The sequence below is a fragment of the Marmota marmota genome, unplaced genomic scaffold (assembly GCF_001458135.2).
Source record: "Marmota marmota marmota unplaced genomic scaffold, marMar, whole genome shotgun sequence".
Classification (NCBI taxonomy): Eukaryota; Metazoa; Chordata; class Mammalia; order Rodentia; family Sciuridae; genus Marmota; species Marmota marmota.
Window position 1 is genome coordinate 6,081,277 of NW_026000001.1, and position 18,998 is coordinate 6,100,274.

At 63.0% G+C, this 18,998-nt stretch overlaps 1 protein-coding gene across 1 annotated transcript in view; it reads right to left on the bottom strand.

Annotated features, from left to right (window-relative positions):
• The window catches only part of Brsk2 (BR serine/threonine kinase 2), a 53,552-nt gene extending 35,089 nt beyond the window's left edge, over nucleotides 1–18,463 (bottom strand). Inside the window, exons 1-4 of the mRNA XM_048807622.1 lie at nucleotides 18,292–18,463; nucleotides 11,259–11,303; nucleotides 2,045–2,139; nucleotides 395–480 (exon numbers count right to left, since the gene is read on the bottom strand). Coding sequence (XP_048663579.1) covers nucleotides 395–480; nucleotides 2,045–2,139; nucleotides 11,259–11,303; nucleotides 18,292–18,463 — 398 coding nt within the window. The remainder of the gene's footprint in view (nucleotides 1–394; nucleotides 481–2,044; nucleotides 2,140–11,258; nucleotides 11,304–18,291) is intronic.
• Nucleotides 18,464–18,998: the final 535 nt, after the last annotated feature.

Below are 18,998 nucleotides of genomic sequence, written 5' to 3' on the forward strand. Positions count from 1 at the left end.
AACCCTCCACTCCAACCAGCACTGCACTCCAGCCAAACACCGCACTCCAGCCCAACACCACACTCCAGCCAGCACCCCACTCCACCACCACTCCACTCCAGCCCAGCACTCCACTCCAGCCCAGCACTCCACTCCAGCCCAACACTCCTCTCCAGCCAGTACTCTACTCCAGCCCAACACTCCACTCCAGCCCAGCACTCCACTCCAGCCCAGCACTCCACTCCAGCCCAACACTCCACTCCAGCCAGCACTGCACTCCAGCCCAACACTGCACTCCAGCCAGCTCTGTATTCCAGCCAGTACTCCACTCTACCACAGCACTGCACTCCAGTCAGCACTCCACTCCATCCCAGTACTCCTCTCCAGCCCAGCACTCCAGCCCAGCAATACCTACAAATATTTTTTGTTCTCATAGACGTCATGCAGCTTCAGGACATGTGGGTGTTCGATGAGTTTCAGGATGGCGATCTCGCGCTCCACCTGCCAAGTGGACGATTATCAGGCCACCCTCAAAGCCAGGGCTTGACGAGCAGCTCTCCCCACCAGAGCACTGCCTGTCCACTCACTATCTGACCTTGCTTTTGGGGTAGACTAGGGAAAAGGGTGCCCTTGGCCTGGTCCCCACTGCATGTGGCTATGACTTGCTCCAGGCGAGTCCAGGGTGAGCAGCCAGGACAGACCTACCTGGGCAGCTGTAGCCTGGGCAGGGCTGCAGGTGGGTGCGCAGCCACCTGTGTGTATACATGTGCAGCACAGCAGGCTGTGAGAAAAATGTCCTGGCTTCCCCCACCCCTTTGCGGGGAGCACAGAGCCTATCCCAGGGCCCAGGGAGGTCAGAAGTGGCCCCTGAGAGCATGGTGGACAGAGGACACCACAGGCCTGCTTCTGAGCGGCAGGCAGGGCCTCACCCTCCTCTACATCTGCTCTGCCCTGCGGAAGCTGGCAGGGAGGAGTCACCCAGGCAGGAGGGTGGCAGCTCAGTGCCCCTCATTGCACCTGCCCCTGGCTCTTCTCCCCCCGTGGTGCCAGGCCTCCTCCCCACGCTTTGGCCTCCTGCCACTGGGCTCTATGCTTCCCACTCACGTGTCCCAGATTCAGCATTCATCCTGAGCCCCACTTGAGCTGGGTGCTGCCTTTGCCCTGGCCCCCCTGAGCCTCAGCTGCACCCCACGGCAGGGTCAGAGGTCAGCTCCCAACCCCTCAAGTCTCCAGTCCGTCCAAGCTGCTGTCCTGTCCCTTACAGCTGCGCAACTCTCCTCCGGGTGCTTGGTTTTCCCAATCCAGTGTCTGCTGCCTCCAGCAGCCATGCACCCTTAAAACTATAACATCAACAGTCCCTAAATCCCCATGGGTCTCGGTCACTTTCATCCTGGCCATTGCTCCCAACCCTAACCTCAGCCCTGTCCTTGTCACCTGTCTTGGCTCCCACCACCAGGCCTGGTCCAGGCCAGCTCTGCCCTGCAGAGATGCCCCCCAGGCCCTGTGCACCTGCGTGGCCAGACACCTTGGAGGATGAGGGATTGAACGAGGACACCATCAGAGCTGTCCAGCACCCAGGCGGGGGCTCGGCCTCAGCCCTGCTGAAGGGGACACTCTTTTGGCCATTGCAGCAACCCCAGCCCGTCCCATACCCATATGGTGGGAACAGGGTCTCGGGACCTCTGCCCCACCAAAGTCAGGCCTCATAATGCCCCAAGGATCCAGTAGCCCACTGAGGGGCTGGACAGACCCCAGGAGCCTTCCACCCACAGAGCTGCACTAGTCCCAGTGACCAGACTCCAGCACATGCGCCCCGCCCCCAGCCTGGTCTTGATGTGGGGAGGGGCTCCTCAGGGACGGGGTCTCCTCTATTCTAACTGGGGAAACAGGTGCAGTAGGTGAGAACACCAGGGAGGTCTGTCTGCTAGGGGCCTGTCCTTCAGCCAGGGAAGCCACCTGCTGTGGCCAGGAGGAGTGGGCACAGGGGAGGAGGAGGTCCTGGGGCGCCTGTCCCCATCCAGAGGGACTGCAGAGGCCCCGCCCCCACCCCACCCAGCCAGCTCGCCTTCATCAGCACAGACTCGCTCAGCTTCTCACGGTTGACGATTTTGATGGCGACTTTCTGGCATGTGACACAGTGGATTCCCAACTTCACCAGGCCTGCAGGAGAGAGGGGACCAGGCTCAGCCACTCAGGGCTACGCGGCACCCTGCACCTGGCCAGCAGGGACGCACCACTCCCACTGGGGCTCCTCGCTTAGGGTCTGCACCCTGTCCCTCCCTCCCGGAGCACCCGAGCCTGCTGGGCTCCACGGCCACCTTCTGCCCAGGGGTCCCTGGGTTACTGGCAGAACAGCTCCATGGAAAGGTGGCATGCTGCCCCCCAAAGCCCACCCCTCCCTGAGCCTTGGTCTCCGTGAACCCTCATCCTTCCACAGGGGGAGGCCATCCCAGCTGGGAGCCCACAGACCTGTGCCTGAGGCCGCATCCCTCTTGCCCCAGGACACCAGGACAGGCCCAGGCCCACTCCCCAGGCAGCTCCACCCAGCCTTCTGTGGCCCAAGACCCTCCTCCCTGGAGCCCTGGGGACGGGTGCTCAAGCTACCTCCACTCATCATGTCCATGGAGCCCTGGTCTCCCACCCCACCCTGCCATGTCAACTGCCCAGCTGCCCCCGGCCAGGTATGGTCTTTCCCCAGCTCCCCTAGCCTGTGGGCAGGCTGGCGTGTGCACACGTGTGTGCCGCTTTTCCTGTTTGTAAGAGCCCTTGGTCTCAGGTGGGAAATCAAGCTTTTGTGTGTCACATGGTTTGGAAACATTCCCCTGGCCCTGGCCCTGGTCTCAGCTTGTCCTCTGGAGCCCAAATCTTCACCGCCGATCACATCCTGCAGGACAGGCTCTATGCCGGTGAGTCTGGCATCACAGTCCCTGCCTCTGGTAGTGATGGTGGCCCTGCTTTCTGCAGGTCATCAGTTCCCATGGATCCCTGGGAACCCTGCCACCTCCCCTAGCCTGTGTCCCAGGCTGGGCACAGATGCCTCCTCCAGGCCTGGTCCAGAGGTCCCAAGATAGGCTGACACTTCCCTGGCCAGCCTGCGGGGAGCAGGGCCAGGGGACCCTGGGTGTCTGTGAGCTTCCCTAGGCAGGAGCAGCCGCTGCCCTCCGCGGGGTGTGCTCCGAGGAACGCCAGCCCAGGCCTGGTGCAGGCTCCCGGGGCCTCACCAGCTGCCTGTGTTTCCCGCTCAGATGGGAGCGCAGAGCACAGCAGGAACGGCGTCCACAGCTCTGCCCATCCATCGTGCAGAGCCACCTTGGCAAGCGCCGCAGCTGACCCAGGGCTGGCAGTGGCTCCTCCACACAGCAGTCAGGACAGGGGTGCCCCCGACACTGGGAGCTCTTCCCAACAGACACGAGACTCTCTGCACGTGGCCAGGGTGCAGCAGGTCAAACAAGGTCCAGCAGGTCCCCACATGAGCTGGAGGCTCAGGAGACCCAGGGAACAGCCAGGAGGTACAAGAGCCCCACACAGGAGAGGCTCCTGCAGTCCACAAGGCCACACCTCAGAGCACCGCCCAGACAGAGACAAGGCCAGAGACACAAGGGCAACAAGAAGTGGGAGATCGGCCCAGCTCCCGGAACTTCCTGTCCCATCAGGCCAAACCCTGAGACCCCAAAGACAGAAAGCAGCCCTGTGTTCCCCGGATCTAATGAGAGCAGGACCAGTGGGGCAGGAGGGTGCAGCCTCGGCCTGGCTCTGCACAGCTCAGGGAGAATGGATGTGAATGTCCCAAAGGGGACGAGTCTTGCCTTCACAGCACAGCAGCCAGGGTACCAGCAGCCCTGAAGACACAGCGTTACAAACATAATATCAGGGACCACAGGTGGACACTGGCTGGCTGACCTCAGGGGAGATGCTGGTCTCAGAGCTCAGGGCCCCATACAGGGACAGCACACAAACTTAGGCATGCATGTACACAGGCATGCATAAACACGTATACACACATACACATACTTGTACATGCATCACACGTCTGCACCCAAGCACACACGTGCACACACCTACACATGTGCACACAAACCCACATGCATGTGCAACCTCAGATGACGGGGCTACATGATGTGTGTGGGAAACGTGGTCCGGCTTCAGGAAACAGGAAGTGGGCGTGAACGGCAGAGCACCTGACAGCAGCCAAGGATCAAAGTCCCAGAAGTCGGACATAAAAAGGGTGCGGCCACTGTCCCCACCACCAGTTGTGCCCCCAAGATCTGCTGGGCCTGGCCTGGGCTCCACCCCGCCTCCAGGAGGGGAGATTCTGGCATCAAGGGACCAGCTGGGAGTACAAAGGGCCACCCAAACAAGAGGCTCCTGCCAGGCGCAAGGCCTTCCTCAGGGCTCCTGTGGGCAGAGGCGGTCCAGCCCAGTGACAACAGGCACAGAAGCCAGGCCAGGCCCCACCACTGCTCAGACACATCCGGCCTTAGGACGCAGCCCGTGCAGGGAAGCCATGCTGGTGTCCTTGATCCCTGCCTCTCCATCCGTCTCCACCTCCTTTCACTAGTTTCCCTCTGACCACAAAGTCCTTCCCCACTACTGAGAACTCCTGCCCACTCCATAAAGCCCAGCATGCAGGTGCCCCTCCTTGGTGCCCTCGGGAGAGAATCAGCCCCATGTCCTACTCTCCCACAGCCCCAGGGGCCCCTGGGGCTGGGTGTCCGGGTGCCCAGGTGCTTGGCCACCTCCCTGGTGGCAGAGTGGCGAGCGTGCCCTCGGGAGCCCTCCAGTCCTTGGGTCCAAGCCCTGCAGCCCCTGGGACTGTGGGCCGGGCGGCTACTGGGGGGAAGCCCAGGATCATCCTGAATCGCCCGGCCCTCCCACTCGCTGGGGCTTATTTTCCAATTGTGACTTTATCTCTAATTACTGTCTTTACACACACCAGGCTCAAGAGGAAAGTGCACGTGTCACAGATAATTGCATGGGTGGGACCGAAGCCAGGGAACCTCCAGCTCCCACCACCGCGTCTGCGGGAGGCAGGGGCAGGAAGGGTGAGGGGCTGCCGGCATCCTGGGCCCTGGGGCCACAGTGAGGACCTGGGCCCCGGGGGGCTGTCCCACCGCAGGCACCGGGAGCTCCTGACCTCGGGGCAGGTCCTGCCCAGATCTGGTCCTGCTGCTCTTTGGTGTCAGTGGGGTCCCCCAGGCACATGACAGTGCTGGCAACGGGGTTCCTGGAGGGTTGGGAGGCAGTGGACACGTGGGCCCTAGGCTGCAGCACAAGCCACCTGACACCAAGGCACCTGCAGGCCGGAGGACCCATCTCAAAGTGACCAGCTGGCAGGGGACGCAGGGCCTGGGCCCATCCTGTGGCCCTCCTCAGTGAGTCCTGGCCCCTCGCCAGCTGTCCTCACTACATCTCAAGTGGGTCATGAGGCTGCAGGACTCTGGGACCAGCTAGAGGCCACACACCTCTCATGACATCCCTGTGTGCGTCCCCCTGTTGGTCTCCCCACACCTGGCCTAAGCATTGGGAGATGGACGCTGGAGAGCACTGTGGCTATAGATCCATCTGCCCCTCTATCATCACCCTGTCCCCAGGGGACACCCTCCTCAGGGACTGGGCCTCACAGGAAGACACAGGGTGCAGGCCTTCAATGCCGGTCCACTGAGATTCATGACACTGCACAGAGTGGCCCTTCAGACACAAGCCCGGCGGCTGCCCTGCATTGCCCTGACCTCTGGGGGTCTGGTAGTGATATTTGGGGGTGCCAAGCATGGGCTATACAAAGGAACCTTGTCTTAGCAACTATCTAGATGGCTGTCACCATAAGCCCTGTCCCCAGTAGAAGGAAGAGGTGGCCCCCAGGTAGGCTTCCGGAGGAGCAAGTGGTGGTGGAGACCCTCCCCATGCTTCAGGCCCTACTCTCGGCAGCCCCGTCCCTTGCTGGCCCTCCCCAGCCACGATATGCCCCCCAGCAGTGGACTCAGCTCTCCAGTGCCTGAGAAGTTGCTAGGTGGAGGGTCAACGGGCACCCAGCCTCCTCCATGCCCCCTGTTGGTGCACTGCAGCAGGTGCCAGCCAGCTGCCCCAGGGTCACTGAGTCACCAGCCTGGAGGGCCACCTGGAGCTGGGTATGAGAGAGGGTATGAGTTCAGACAGTGGACTGGGGTGGGCCCCTCTGGCCACAGGCCCCACGAGGGGATGTGGCGGGAGTGAGTGGTGGGCTACAGCATGCTGAGGACCTCCCCTCTCAGTGTGTCTGAGATGCCTCAGCTGCAGGGAGAGGCGGGGCTCTGCAACCAGGACCCACAGGGTGCTGTCCTTGGTGCTGGACATGGCCCTTGCCCCACAGGAGAGCCTGGTCTCTGGCAGCCGTGGGGCAGGCCTTGACTTGGCCCGGAGGGGCAGCTGTGGAGTCAGCGGTCCTTGGGCACAGAGACACAGCAGCAGCCTCCCTGCAGTTCCTGGGGAGTGAGGCTCCTCGCAGGCAGGACGCGCCAGAGTGCCCAGGCCTGAGTCAGCGGACAAGCCACCCCCGTCAACCTGCAGAGCCAGGGCAGGCCAGGCCCCTGCCGCCTCAGGAGGGCTGCTGGGAGGCCAGTGCTCCGTGGAGTGCTCCAGCGCCCTGGGCCCCCTTCACCACTGCCCTGCTCTGGAATCAAGTGGATGTCATCCTGAACTGGGCCCTTCAGGTGGCCCAGCTTCTGGGTGGCCGCCACAGGGCGGTGACCCACTTCCTCAGCCTGCTCTCTGCGGGCAGCAGTTGGTGTGAAGACGCGCAGCCTGGCCGGCGCAGCTGTCCACACAGGGGTCAGCATGATGCTGGCACCTGGAGACCCACAATGCTGACTGCGACCTTGGCCAACGGGAGACAGGTCCGAGGGAGTGTCGGGGCCAGACACACGTGGGCACCTGGGAAACCGAGTCCCCGCCCAGCCGGGCTGGGTCGCCAAGGGCGGACGCAGCAGGATCCTGCCAGAGCCCATAGGCCATTGCCCTGGGATGTCCTGATGGAGCTTTGCGGCCCCACCAGAAGGCCAGCTCTGAGCAGCCTCATGGTGGCCTCACTAGACACTCAGGCCACAGTCCCAATACACACACCACAACCCCACACCCGGGCAGGGGCCAGAAGTGCTGGTCCACAGGGCCAGCTGGGTCCACGTGGGCTTCCAGGAAAAGCTGACCCTTGAGAGGAGGCCTGGAGAGGCAGGGCCTCACACCTGGGTGCTTTTGGCCATGTGACCTTTGGCTTTCACAGTCTGGGAACGCCAGACCCCCTCCCTGCCCAGGCATCCAGGTTTCCAGGCCATGGCTGCTGGTCCCAGCCTACAGTGACCAGACTGCTGTACAGGCCCAGCAAAGGCTGTGGATGGGGTGTGCAGGACACACAGGACAGCGGCTCCACACTGACCCGCACACAGGGAACCAACAGCCAGGTGCGCAGGGTGCAGGGAGAGATGGAGACTCCTTAGGCTGCGCCCGCCAGGGGAGCCCAACCTAACCCTGCAGGAGCAGGAGGCGGCACCACACAGACCGCGGCCGCCCACCAGTGTGCCAGGGAGGGCTGGCGTCTCTGGGGAGACGACTGTTCACGCTCCGAAAAGGAACCTCTCAAATTAAATTAATTAAGCCCTGAAATATTTCACTTGCCGGCAGCCGCTGGGCTGTCTCTGCTGTGCCCCAGCCCAGCACCCAAACACTGAGAGTTGGCTGCCACACCTTGCAGACCCAACCCACAGCTTGTGCCTGGAGGGAGGCCCGTCCCAGGGGAGGCAGGACTCCTGCACGACCCCCCTCTCCCAGTACCCACCCCAAGTCCCTTCCCAGGCAGAGCAGACCCTCTCTGCAGCCCAGGGGGGGATGGGGAGCAGAAGCCTGCTTCCCCCCACCTCAGGAGTGGGCCCTCGGATGCCCCCCAGCCACAGGGCTCTCCTAACACTCTACCCTGCTGTGGTGTACTGGACAAGAACCCCCACATCTGAAGTCCTAGTCACCCCACACTGACTCCTCCTCCTCCAGGAGGGGCCTGGGATTGCTCCCAAGAAGAGAACCCAGCCAGGGGGTCCCAGGTGGGACCAGCCAAGCCAGGGGCCCTCCTCCACCCGAAGGCAGCCCACAGGGGCTCAGAGCTGTTCTTGTCCCTAGCTGCCCCATGACCTCTTCTGCTCTGAACTCAAATAAAAGATAGGATAGAAGCCACTGATCAGCCCGGGCTGAGGCCCCCCACCCCTGTGCACACAGACACCCCGCTCCCCATGGGATGCTGGGTGCCCAGTCCTCCAGGCTGGGCTTCCCCAGGAGGAATGGCCCTGGGCTAGTGGAGCCCGGGGGTGCTTCTGAGGCTGGCTTCAGGGCAGAGGAGTCAGGCAGGGAGGGACTGCTCCCCAGAGGCCTGCTGACCCAGGGATGGAAGAGGGTGCGGAGCAGCAGTTCTGGGTTCAGAGGGGGACCCTGGCTGCCAGGGCACTGCCAGAAACGCAGGCTGGATCCTGGGCAGGCTGGCTCTCAGGGCTGCCCCTAGGACCCCACCTCTGATTAGAAGAGGCAGGCCGGCAGTGATGGAGAGACCGTACGCATTCAGAGCCCTCGGAAAAGTTTGCACAGGGGCTGGGCTGTCTCCAGGGACCGGGGAGGCTGTGCGTGTCTGGGCCAGGGAAGGGGGTCAGGGTGGGCCCCAGAGTCGGGCTGCTGAAACAGAGGGAGCAATCACCGAGGTTTGAACACGAGATCCTCAGGGTTGCACCTCCCTCCAGGCCTGGACAGAGACCACCCAGGACAAGGTCCAGCCAAGCAGGGGCAGGGGTGCCCCGGGCAACCCGGCCTCACTGCAACACCCTGACCCACTCCTTGCCCATCAGCACATGACAGACAGCTCCAGGAGGAGGTCACACACCGCAGACCCAGGTGAGAACACCTTGCTCCTTCCTTATCAGAACCACACGGGGCCTCCTCCCCGGGAAGTGCCCCATGACCAGCATGGGAGGAGCTGTGCCTGGGAGGGGAAGTCCAGGGAGAGAGCACTGGGGCAGGCCTCGGGCAGCCCAGAGGCCCCATGCTGCTCCACAAGACTTGAAGGAGTTGCTAAGGTGAGGCCTCTACACAGAGCAGGAGAGAACCAGAAATGGCCTGGGGACCCGGGAACAATGGTAAGTGCTGGCAAAGAAACCATGGGATAAAGATGAAAAGACGAAATGCCCCTGACGGGAGCAGGACAGAGACGCCAGGACAGATGGCCAACCAGAGAGCCCAGCTCGCGACAAGGGAGGAGCCCCAGGGGGCGACACCAGGGCTCAGCAAACCCAGAGTTCTCCTGGTGACACTCAAGCCCGTGTCCACTCCTGGTAGATGAGTCCCTCCTGGGCTCCCTCCCCAGACGCCTGGCCCAGCCAGCTGAGGGGCCACCAGGCCTGACCCAGCCAAAGTCCTGTGAAGATCCAGTGACCAGCCTGACGGGGGCAGCCCTGCCCGCCCGTTCTCAGCAGGAAGGGGCCATGTGGCCTGTCTTGGGGGCACAGCAGAGCAAGACACAGCTGCCCGGGGAAGCTGGGGAGGGGCTCAAGGCATCGCTAGTTGGAGGAAAGATGGACAAGGGCCTTCAGATGGGCTCACAGCGGAGTGGACCCCACAGAGGCCGAAGTGGACCCGACAGAGGCCGGCAGAGCTCCACAACAGGGCAATGGGAGCTGTCCACATGGGGACAGAGCATGGAGCGAAGACAACACATCAGAGGCTGCAGGACACCCCACAGGCCCACCCTTGCACTTGAGTCCCAGAAACAGCGGCACGAGGGGCAGAGGGCACGTTTCAAGAGGAGACAAACTAAACACCTGCCCACAGATCCACGGAACTCTGAGCCGCAGCAGACAGAGCGCCCAGCAAGGCCCACCTGGGATCGCTCAGACAGAAGCACAGACAGAGAGATGCTCAGGGCACCAGGGATGGGAGCACCTGCCTCCTCTCCAGAAAGAAGACAGGGACCATGGCCTGCCTGCGTACATGCTGAGAGCCAGCCAGGCGTCCCCACAGCCCACGGAGAGGCAGGAGCACGAAGGGGGCCGACTCGCACCACACCTGTCCCCACCAGGGGAGCACCAGGTGCCAGCCATACCCAAGGAGGAAGGAGGCACGCCCAAGAGGGGACCCCTGCCCAGCAGAGGACCGCTCACGCAAACTGAAGTCCACTCCTGGAAGGGCACCGTAGGCAGGTCCAGAGGTCCCGCAGGGAGATGGGAGGGTCTTGCTCCAAAGGGCTGATCCTGTGGCGGTGGCAGCAGAGCTCATGGGGTACGTCACCCCAGCCCTCGGCTCAGCCTGCAGGGCCAAGCCCTCACCCAGGATCTTTAGCCTTTCCAGTGACTTAGAAATCACTGAGGATAGGGGCTGGGCTGGGGCTCAGTGCAGAGCGCTCGCCTAGCACGTGTGAGGCACTGGGTTCCATCCTCAGCACCACATAGAAATCAGAAAATAAAATAAAGGTTAAAAAATACAATAACATTTTTAAAAAAACAATAAGGCTTTAAAAGATCACTGAGGACACTAGTAGAGATCTATTTGTGTGGTTAGGTCTGCTGATGTTTATTGTGTTAGAAATTAAAACAAATTTCACAAATACTTGTTCACTGACAAACAATAAAGCTGTTCCACACACAGATGTAAGTGCAACTTTATTAACTGCCCTGTCCGCCCCCGTGGGGGTCAGGGAGAAGAACAGCCCTCCGGTCCTCACGCCGCTCGGAGAAGGCGTCTCCCATGGTGTCAAACAAACAGTATCCAGTCAGACCCCGGAAGGTCTCACGGACCCCAGGGACCCCTGGCCTAGGACTGCGGCTGCCCACCTTCCTACCTTCTGGACACAGTTTGAAGTGGGAGCACTTTATCAAATCAGCCAAGGGACCCACTGTGCTTCTCCCCAGGGTGAGGGCACCCCTTAACCTCTAACGGACGACTCCAAGTGGTCGTGGATGCCAGGCATTTCCAACAGAAGCTCCCTCCCACCCCGGGGCCCAGCTGACCCAGGGTCCCCTATGGGCAGCCTGCAGGTCTGCAGGGAGGGGACAGAGGGGTAGCCCAACCCAGCCCAGCCAACCCCAGGCTGTGGACCTAAGTGGGGCCTGAGGTCAGCCCCACACCCCTGGCTCTCAGCCCTGAGAGCAGGTGGAAGTCCATGGGCAGCCGCCACAGGGGCGTGGGGCTGGCAGGACTCACACCAGACCTGCAGCCAGGGCCCCAATTCACCCAGCTGGCTGGCCCAGAGACAGGTAAAAGACCAGCTGGCCCCTGGCCACCTGTCAGCCCTGGGAAGGCCACACTCACCCACACCTGGGAGCCTCCTGGGAAACACAGAGGGAGGGGGGAATGGGTGGGGGTCTCCGCCCTGGGAAGGCCACACTCACCCACACCTGGGAGCCTCCTGGGAAACAGAGGGTGGGGGGGAATGGGTGGGGGTCTCCGCCCTGGGAAGGCCACACTCACCCACACCTGGGAGCCTCCTGGGAAACACAGAGGGAGGGTGGGAATGGGTGGGGGTCTCCCCCCCACCCCCCAGGGCAGCTGCAGGGGCCAAGCTGAGAGCCACTACAGCTACAACTGCCCAGCCCTGCCCCCTGTTGGTGGGCAGGGGCAGGGGAGAGGGCCGGGCACCTGGCCCACCTCTCACAGAGGCAAGAAGTCCTACCCCTCCTGACATAGCTGGTTCCCACAGGAAGGCCAGGCCTGAGGACAGGGTGACACTTCCCTGCAAACCCTGTGGCCAGAGGCCCTCACTGCTGGACGGAGCGACTCAGACACAAGGCCTCTGCTGCTCTTGCCCTCAGGAGCCCATGGCCTACCAAGAGGGGTCAATGTCCCCCTAGGGTCCCCTACAGGCCCAGGATGGGGAAGCCCCCAGTTCTAGGCCTCTCTTGGTGGCTCCAGCAAGGGGCTATAGGGGGAGGCAGAAGGCAGGGGACGGAACGGGGCCCTGGGCTGACCAGGTGGGTGCTGGGTTGGCACACACTGCCGGAAGGGGCCATCTGGGAGGTTAACAGGCTGATGGTGGGGGACACTATCCAAGATGGACCACAGGGCCCACAGGGGTACCCAAGGGGCAGCTGGGGCCAGTATAGGCAGCCTGCTCCAGCCAGAGATGCTGGCTTGGGCCTGAGCCCAGGAGCCCCATGAGATGCAGAGCCCCAGCCCAGCCCCTGCCCTCTACCCTCCCAGAAAGGCCTGCCTGGGCCATGACCATCCCACTCCCAAGCCTGCAGGGAAGGGCAGACAGGGAAGGGGGCGTGATGGGCACCATGGAGGGACTGCCAGGCAGCCTCATCTGCTGCCCCCTGCCCTGCCAGGAACTGGCATCCAAAGGGGGCCCCTAGCCACCCCAACTATGGGGATCAAGAGCCACACTGCACCCTGGGCCCCAAAGCGCCGGCCAGCTGGGGCAAAGGTGCCCTGTGTCTGGGTGCCAAGGCCACCCTGGGCAGGTGGGCAGGGTTGCATCTGGGCTGGCGGCTGCTGTCCCTAGTTCCCAGATACAGCCCCTCCCACCACCTGACACCCCAGTGCTCTCTAAGGGGCCCCACTGCCTCACGGCAGGGCCCCATCCCACTGTCCCTACGAGGACCCAGGAAGCAGGACTGGAATACTGCAAGCTGTGCTCCTTGGGGAAGGGGGTCTCCCAATGTCATGACAGTTGTCAAGTCTGTCCCTCGGCACTGTGGCCAGGCCGGTGCCAGCAGGCCTCGCCCCTAGGGAGGCAGTGCCACATCAGGCCTCATGCAGGTGCCCGCCCTCCCAGCTGGCCTCAGTGGAGCACCTGTGCAGGTAGAGTTCCCACGGCCCCCGTAGGGCCATGGCTTGGGCCTGCCTGCCAGGCTCAGCCCCACTCTCCACAGAACACTGCTGACTCATGCAAGGTCACAGCAGCCAGTGAGTGTCCTGCAGGCCTGGACCCAGCCTGGGAGTGTGTCCAGGTGGGCTCCTGTATGCAGCCCTGCCCACCTGCTGGGTCAGGCCTGGGAGCTCTCCTTAGAGCAGGGAAGGGGCCACAGTCGGCTAGGACTCCACAGTCAGAGAAGGTGGTCCCCCACCCCAAGGAGGTATCCTGGGTCGGCAGTCATATGGGGTGAGGCTGGAGTCCCAGACACATCTTCTCCCCAACTCCAGGGTAGAGGAGGCAGGCCATGCCCACTGCCCAGCTCCCAGCCTGCTGGGGCCCTGACCCTTGGGCTGTCCAGCTAGGGACAGAGCCCCTTCCAATCTGCGACTCCAGCCCAGGAGCCAGGCTGGAAGACCCAAGGAAGGAGGCTCAAGCCTACACCTAAAGCCCACCCTCCCGTCCTGGGAGGCAGATCTGTGGCCCTGGGAGAAGCCTCTCCACTGAAGGTCAGAGACCCCCCATCTCTGAAAGATCCCGCTGGTCTCTAAACCCCAGCAGACTCCGTCAAAGCCTCCCCCTCCTCTTTCCTGACAAACCTCCATCTGTTGCCATGGTGACCGGAGCAGAACCGGCAGGCAGCATCCACAGATCCCTGCCCCCACCCCTTCCTTCCATTCCCCTCAGCTGGGCCCCAGCTCAGACCCCCCACCCCACCCCACTCCAGCCCAGCCCAGCCCCAGCCCTGGACTCTGAGGCCTGTGAACTCCTGGCTTGGCTGCCCACTAACCCACAACACCCAGGCTGGTGCCATGCCCACTGCAAGGGATGCCCCACCTTTAGGCCAAAGGGGGGGCACCTGAGGAGGCCCATGGCCCAGCTTGGGCAGGCAGGGTGGGGAGGGACGTCCTGGCTGGGATCTGTGGGTGCTGCCCAAGTGCATGTCCAGCCCCCTCAGAGGGGGGCGCCTGGCTCCTTCACCCACCCTACATCAACTCCAGGCCCAAGACCAGAAAGAGGCAGAGCCCCAAGGACTGCCAGGAGCCAGCAGCACCCCAGCTCAGTCAGCCAGTCAGCTCAGAGCCCCCAGCTTCAAGCAAACGCTGCCCCCGCCAGAGGCGCCTGCTCAGGGCTCTTTTGTGCTGTGAACTGCTGTGTGGTCAGGATGGCCCAGCGCCCCGCTCCGCAGCTGTCTCGCGGTCCTCTGGGGCAGAGCTGACGCACAAGAGCTGCATGAACTTCAAGTGCTCCTTTGGTCTCCGCCTAAGCACGCTCCTGTGAAAGGCCACCCCAACAGGAGGCCAACGCACTGCGGCCCCCTTGTCCTGTGTCCTGCACAGCCCCTCCCTCAGGCCCGCACTGCCTTCTCCAGCTTCGGGGCAGGAGACACGTGGTGCACACTCTAGCCCCTGGTCACATGGACCCCAAGATCCACCCCAAACAGAATGGCAGCTCTGAGTGGACTGGGAAAGAGGGCTCTGACCAGCCAATTAGAACCCCACAACATGCCAGCTGTTTCCAAATGAGCTGGGGGTGACAGGCGATTCCCAGTAAGATGCAGGTGACTAAGCACCTGCAATAAAGGGCGTCATGGTCCTGCCCAAGAAACCAACCAACACCAGGGAGACCTGTCCCAGGCACCAGGAGCCCCCACAAGCTCAGGGCACAGTCCTGGGAGGGAGGAAACAGGGCCAGCAGCTGCTCCTCCATGGGGCAGGGGCAGCCACTGTGGGGCCTGCCCCTTTTGTCACAAGGGACCTGGGCTGTGGAGTGAGGCAGCACCCATGGCAGGGCTCAGCACAGAAAGTCTTGTGCACACCCCCACATTCAGGACCTGGGGCCCTAACAGACTTGGAAATGATCCTGAGCCGCAGAGGAACAGCGCCTGGTAGCAAGAAGTGCCATGCACTGGCCACTTGCTGCAGCCTGGCCCACGTAGACAGCCCTGGAGTGCCTGTCAGGGTGGCATGGGGGCAGCCCACACAACAGCCAGCACCCTCCACTCCAGACACACGCAAGTTTCAGGGAGGGCTCGGGACGGAGTGTCCCTTGAGCTCCTGCCACTTCTGCTGTCTGGTGTCCGGGCCAGGAAATGGCGGCAGGTGCGTGTGCTCCAGGCTGGCCGGGCTACCTGGTTGCAGAAGGCTGCCCCGTGCTGCCCAGGCCATGAGCCGGTCATCCTGGGTCCCCCAGGTTGGCAAGAGAGCAGGAAGGATGCAGCCTGGGTCCTTGGGGGAGCAGAGGGTCTGGAGGCAAAGGAGACATGGGGTTCCAAGAGCTGGACTCTGAAATGACCAGCCAGGGGCCTCAGCCTCCCCCAGATCCACCACCAGCACATAAGGATAGGGGGCTTCACACCTGCTGCTAGGATGTGGAGGGGCTGTCAGCCAGTAGGACGGGGTCCCCTTCCCTCCTAGGCAGTCACTCAGCCCCTGCCAGCACAGGTTGCCATGGCAACCACAGAGGCAGCTGGACCAACCTCGGTATGATGCGACAGAAGCCGACCCTCCCCAGCCAGAGTCCCCGTAGGTGTCCACCGACCACAGGTGTCCACCTCCCACACGGCCCGGGCCTCAGAAGTACTGCAGCAAGGGTGGGTGTTCTAGAAGACCCTGTCTGAGAGCTATGGGGCCTCCTCCAAGGCATGCGCTGCTCAGCACAGGGCAACCCCCTCCTACGGCCCCCCAGGCAGCAGGCCCTGAGAGCCTTCCCGGGCTCCCTTCCCTGGGGCCACAAGTGCTGTGAAACCATCAATTTAAGGTTGTGTGGGGAACTGAGAGGCAAACAGCCCCCCTACCATGCCCCTGTTCTGTGCCCCTGGCCGGGGAGGGAGCCTCTGCCCGAGCCCAACACACACTGGAATTGCATTCTTGTAGAGACAACCTTCCTGGAGGAGGGTGGGACCCCGTGGGACCCCTCCCTACTCCAGCCCCCATAGTGCCACGTTAGATTTTGATTAACTGGTTTCTGCAACTCAGTATTGTAAAATCAGCCCAGTGAGATCACTTGCTGAACCCCCACTGCTCAGAAATGCCATGGGGCTGCTGTCGGGGCTGCTGTCCTAGTGGGAGGCCCTCCCTCCCCTGCCTACAGCACAGACCTGGGGTCTGGAGAGCTACTGACAAGGCCACGGGCCAGCCCACCTGCAGAGTGGCAGCCCGGGGACCCCAGAAAGAGAAGTCTTTGGGAGGATGCTGGCACTTTCTGTGAAGGCACATGCAGGGTGGGGGCAGGGAGGTCAGCGTGGGCCAGGAGAGATGAGCAGAGTGTGGGAGGGAGGAGAGGCAGGGCCTCTGGCTGGGGGTCAGACATCTGGAGGCCCCAGTGCACTCCATAGGGGGGGCTCCACAGTGACATGACCAGAGGAGACCCAGCCACCGGCGATCCCTGCACAGTGCTGTCCAGACCCTTGGAATGGCAAGAAAGCTGTGCTGGACAGAGTGCAGGGGGCTGGGGGCTGGGGGCTGGGGCGTTCAGCAGGCCTGTCTGGGACGGCTGGGGGTGGGGAGGAGAGGTGGCAGGGCAGCTCAGCAGATCCCCTCCCCCAAACGCCACAGCAGAGCCCCAGAGCCCGAGGCTGCTCCCTCCTGCCCTGCTCGCAGGCCCCACCCCTCAAGGGCCCCAGGGATGGGTGATGGGGTTGCCATGGTGATGAGGTTGGGGATGCCTTCCTTGGGAAGCCCCAGGGAGCCTCCGCCTGTCATCCCACACACAGGCAGACACAGGCACCCAGACCTGCACACACGCACGTGACCTGTGCACGCACAGACTTGTGCACCCCCACACCAACCCACATACATGCTCATGACACAGACACAGGCACACACCCTTGAGCCCCAGCCCTAGGCTGCAGACTCCAGCCTCCTCCATCTCTGGCCTCAAGCCTCTTTACAAGCTGTTGGCTGGGGTCCTGCCGTCCTCCCTCCAGGCCCTGTGACAGCCCAGCGATGGGCCCACCCTCCCAGAAGCACAGCTGGCAAAGGGTCTGCTTGCCAGAACCAGAGCTGCCCCTGGCCCACTTGCTCCCTCTCACCTGCCCTACCTCCCCATACTGAGGGCTCAGTTCCCCTCAGCGATGTCCTCCACTGGTGTGTGGGCCCAGCAGGACCCCAGTATCACTGAGTGGTCAGTGAGAGCACTTCCTCGGTCCAGGGACACCTCTGGTCCCCACTGCTGAGGCAGACATGAGGAGTGGGGCCCAGAGGGCCAGGAAGGCCCAGCTCCCACAGCTCAGTGCTGAGTCCCAGAACTGCCATTGGGCGGGCAGGGTGCCCCTGGCCCTCCCTGCTTGAGCCTGGGCCCAACCCACACGGGAATGACCTTTTTGTAGGGATGCACCCTCCTGGAGATGAGTGGGAACCCCCACCCCAACACCCCTGGTGCCAGGTGGTCACATTAGATTTCTACTAAACAGAGCTGCCCTGCCCCACCTAAGTCATCTGCCAGGCCCCTGCAGGAGGACTCAGGGAGCTCGAGAGAGGAGGTGCAGGAGCTCAGAGCCTGGGGTGCAGGGGTAGGGACCTCATGAAGCCCAGCAAGCTGAGAGGTGGGCATGGCACAGGCAGGGGCTACAGGGAGGCCGGGCCACACTTTCCAGGGACACCTCTGGGGTCTAACCCAGACGTGAGGGTGCTGTGTGCTGTGGGGCAGTGCAGGAGCTCCAGGTCCTGCCCTGGTGGGGAGGACTGCGGCGGGCCAGAGAGAGGGAGGAGGCGGTGTCTGGCCATTGCCCCGGGTCCAATCACTCCCACGCCCTCTGCAGCAGGGGCAACCTCCCGGGGCCCAGACGCTACCCCCAGACGGACCCGCCACCCAGACAACCAGACACACACACACCCCACCCGCAACACCAGGGAGGGAATCACGCAGGGCCCTGCAGTCACCCACTGCGACAGGGACGGAAGCACTGGCCCAGCCCCCGCTGCGTGAGTGCCTGCTGTCCCCAAGGAGCCGTCTGCGCGGTAATCTCCAGTGTGGGGTAATAATAGAATCTGCTTAGTGGGCAGCAGGCAGGAAGGACAGGGAGAGGAGAGAGGCAGAGCCTGCTGGCCCACGCCCTGGTGCTCCCAAATAACAACATCTGTCCCCAAGTGCCACAGAGCCAGTGGCTGCACCGGAACCTGGGCAGGGCTGGTGCTGGGGCTGGTGGTCTCTGTCATTCCGGGCTCCCTGCCATTCCTCACTGCACTCTCCTCCAGGGGCTAGGACCTGAGGTCAGAGGGCCCCACACTGTGCAATCAGCACCCAGGGTCTGCACCCCAGCCGGCAGTCAGGCTGGCACTCGATCCTGGCACGCCAACTCCTACAAAGTCCACAACCCTGGGAGGGTGTTCCTGGGGAGGGGACATGACAGGGAACAAGGGTCAGGAAAGGGAGGCATTGGGAATGGGGGCAGAGGACAGGGGCAACATGAGAAGCAAGGCCCATGGGAGAAGTCAGCCCTGGCGCCCTGGGTCCCATACCTCGGAGGCCTCGGGGTGCTGGAGGCTGGGGGTTGAGGCCAGCTGCAGAAGGGCACAACACCGGCGGCTCCAGGGTGGCCAGGGCAGGGCCACGGGGTGTCTCTGTGGGACTGCGAGGGGCCCCGGCCCCAGATGCCCCCTCCAGAACCCATGAACCCTGCTGGTACCCCATCGGTCTAGCCTGGAGAGGCGTACAGAGGGGCCCACCACATGCCCCAGGAAGGGAGCCAGGCATCTGTCACTGCCTCCATGCCACTGGGCATGGCACTAGAATACTCACACCAGGATAGGACCCTCTCTAAAGAAGCCCAGACACACCCAGACGCAAGGTGCTTGAGGACCTCGCAGGTGAGCATCTAAACCCAGGTCAGGAGCAGGAACCCAGCAGAACCCACCTCCTGCCCCAGCCACCAGCAACCCACCACACGGCCGTGCTCAGCCCGGCCTGCAGGCCACCCCAGGTAGATGAGACACCTAGAAACTCTCCAGTCATGCTCAGCCTGGCCGGATGGGCACGGGCTCAGTTTATGAAGCCATGAAGCCGTGAACCACCAGGAGGGTCACCTTTCCCAAGGCCACACTCATCAGAACAGAGCCGGACACTGCCCTGCCACTGTGGTACCCATGATCAGGCCCCAGGCATCCAGGGCTTCAGTGCCCAGGTCCAGCTCAGCTGATGCCAGATCCACTGGGCCTGGGCTCCATAT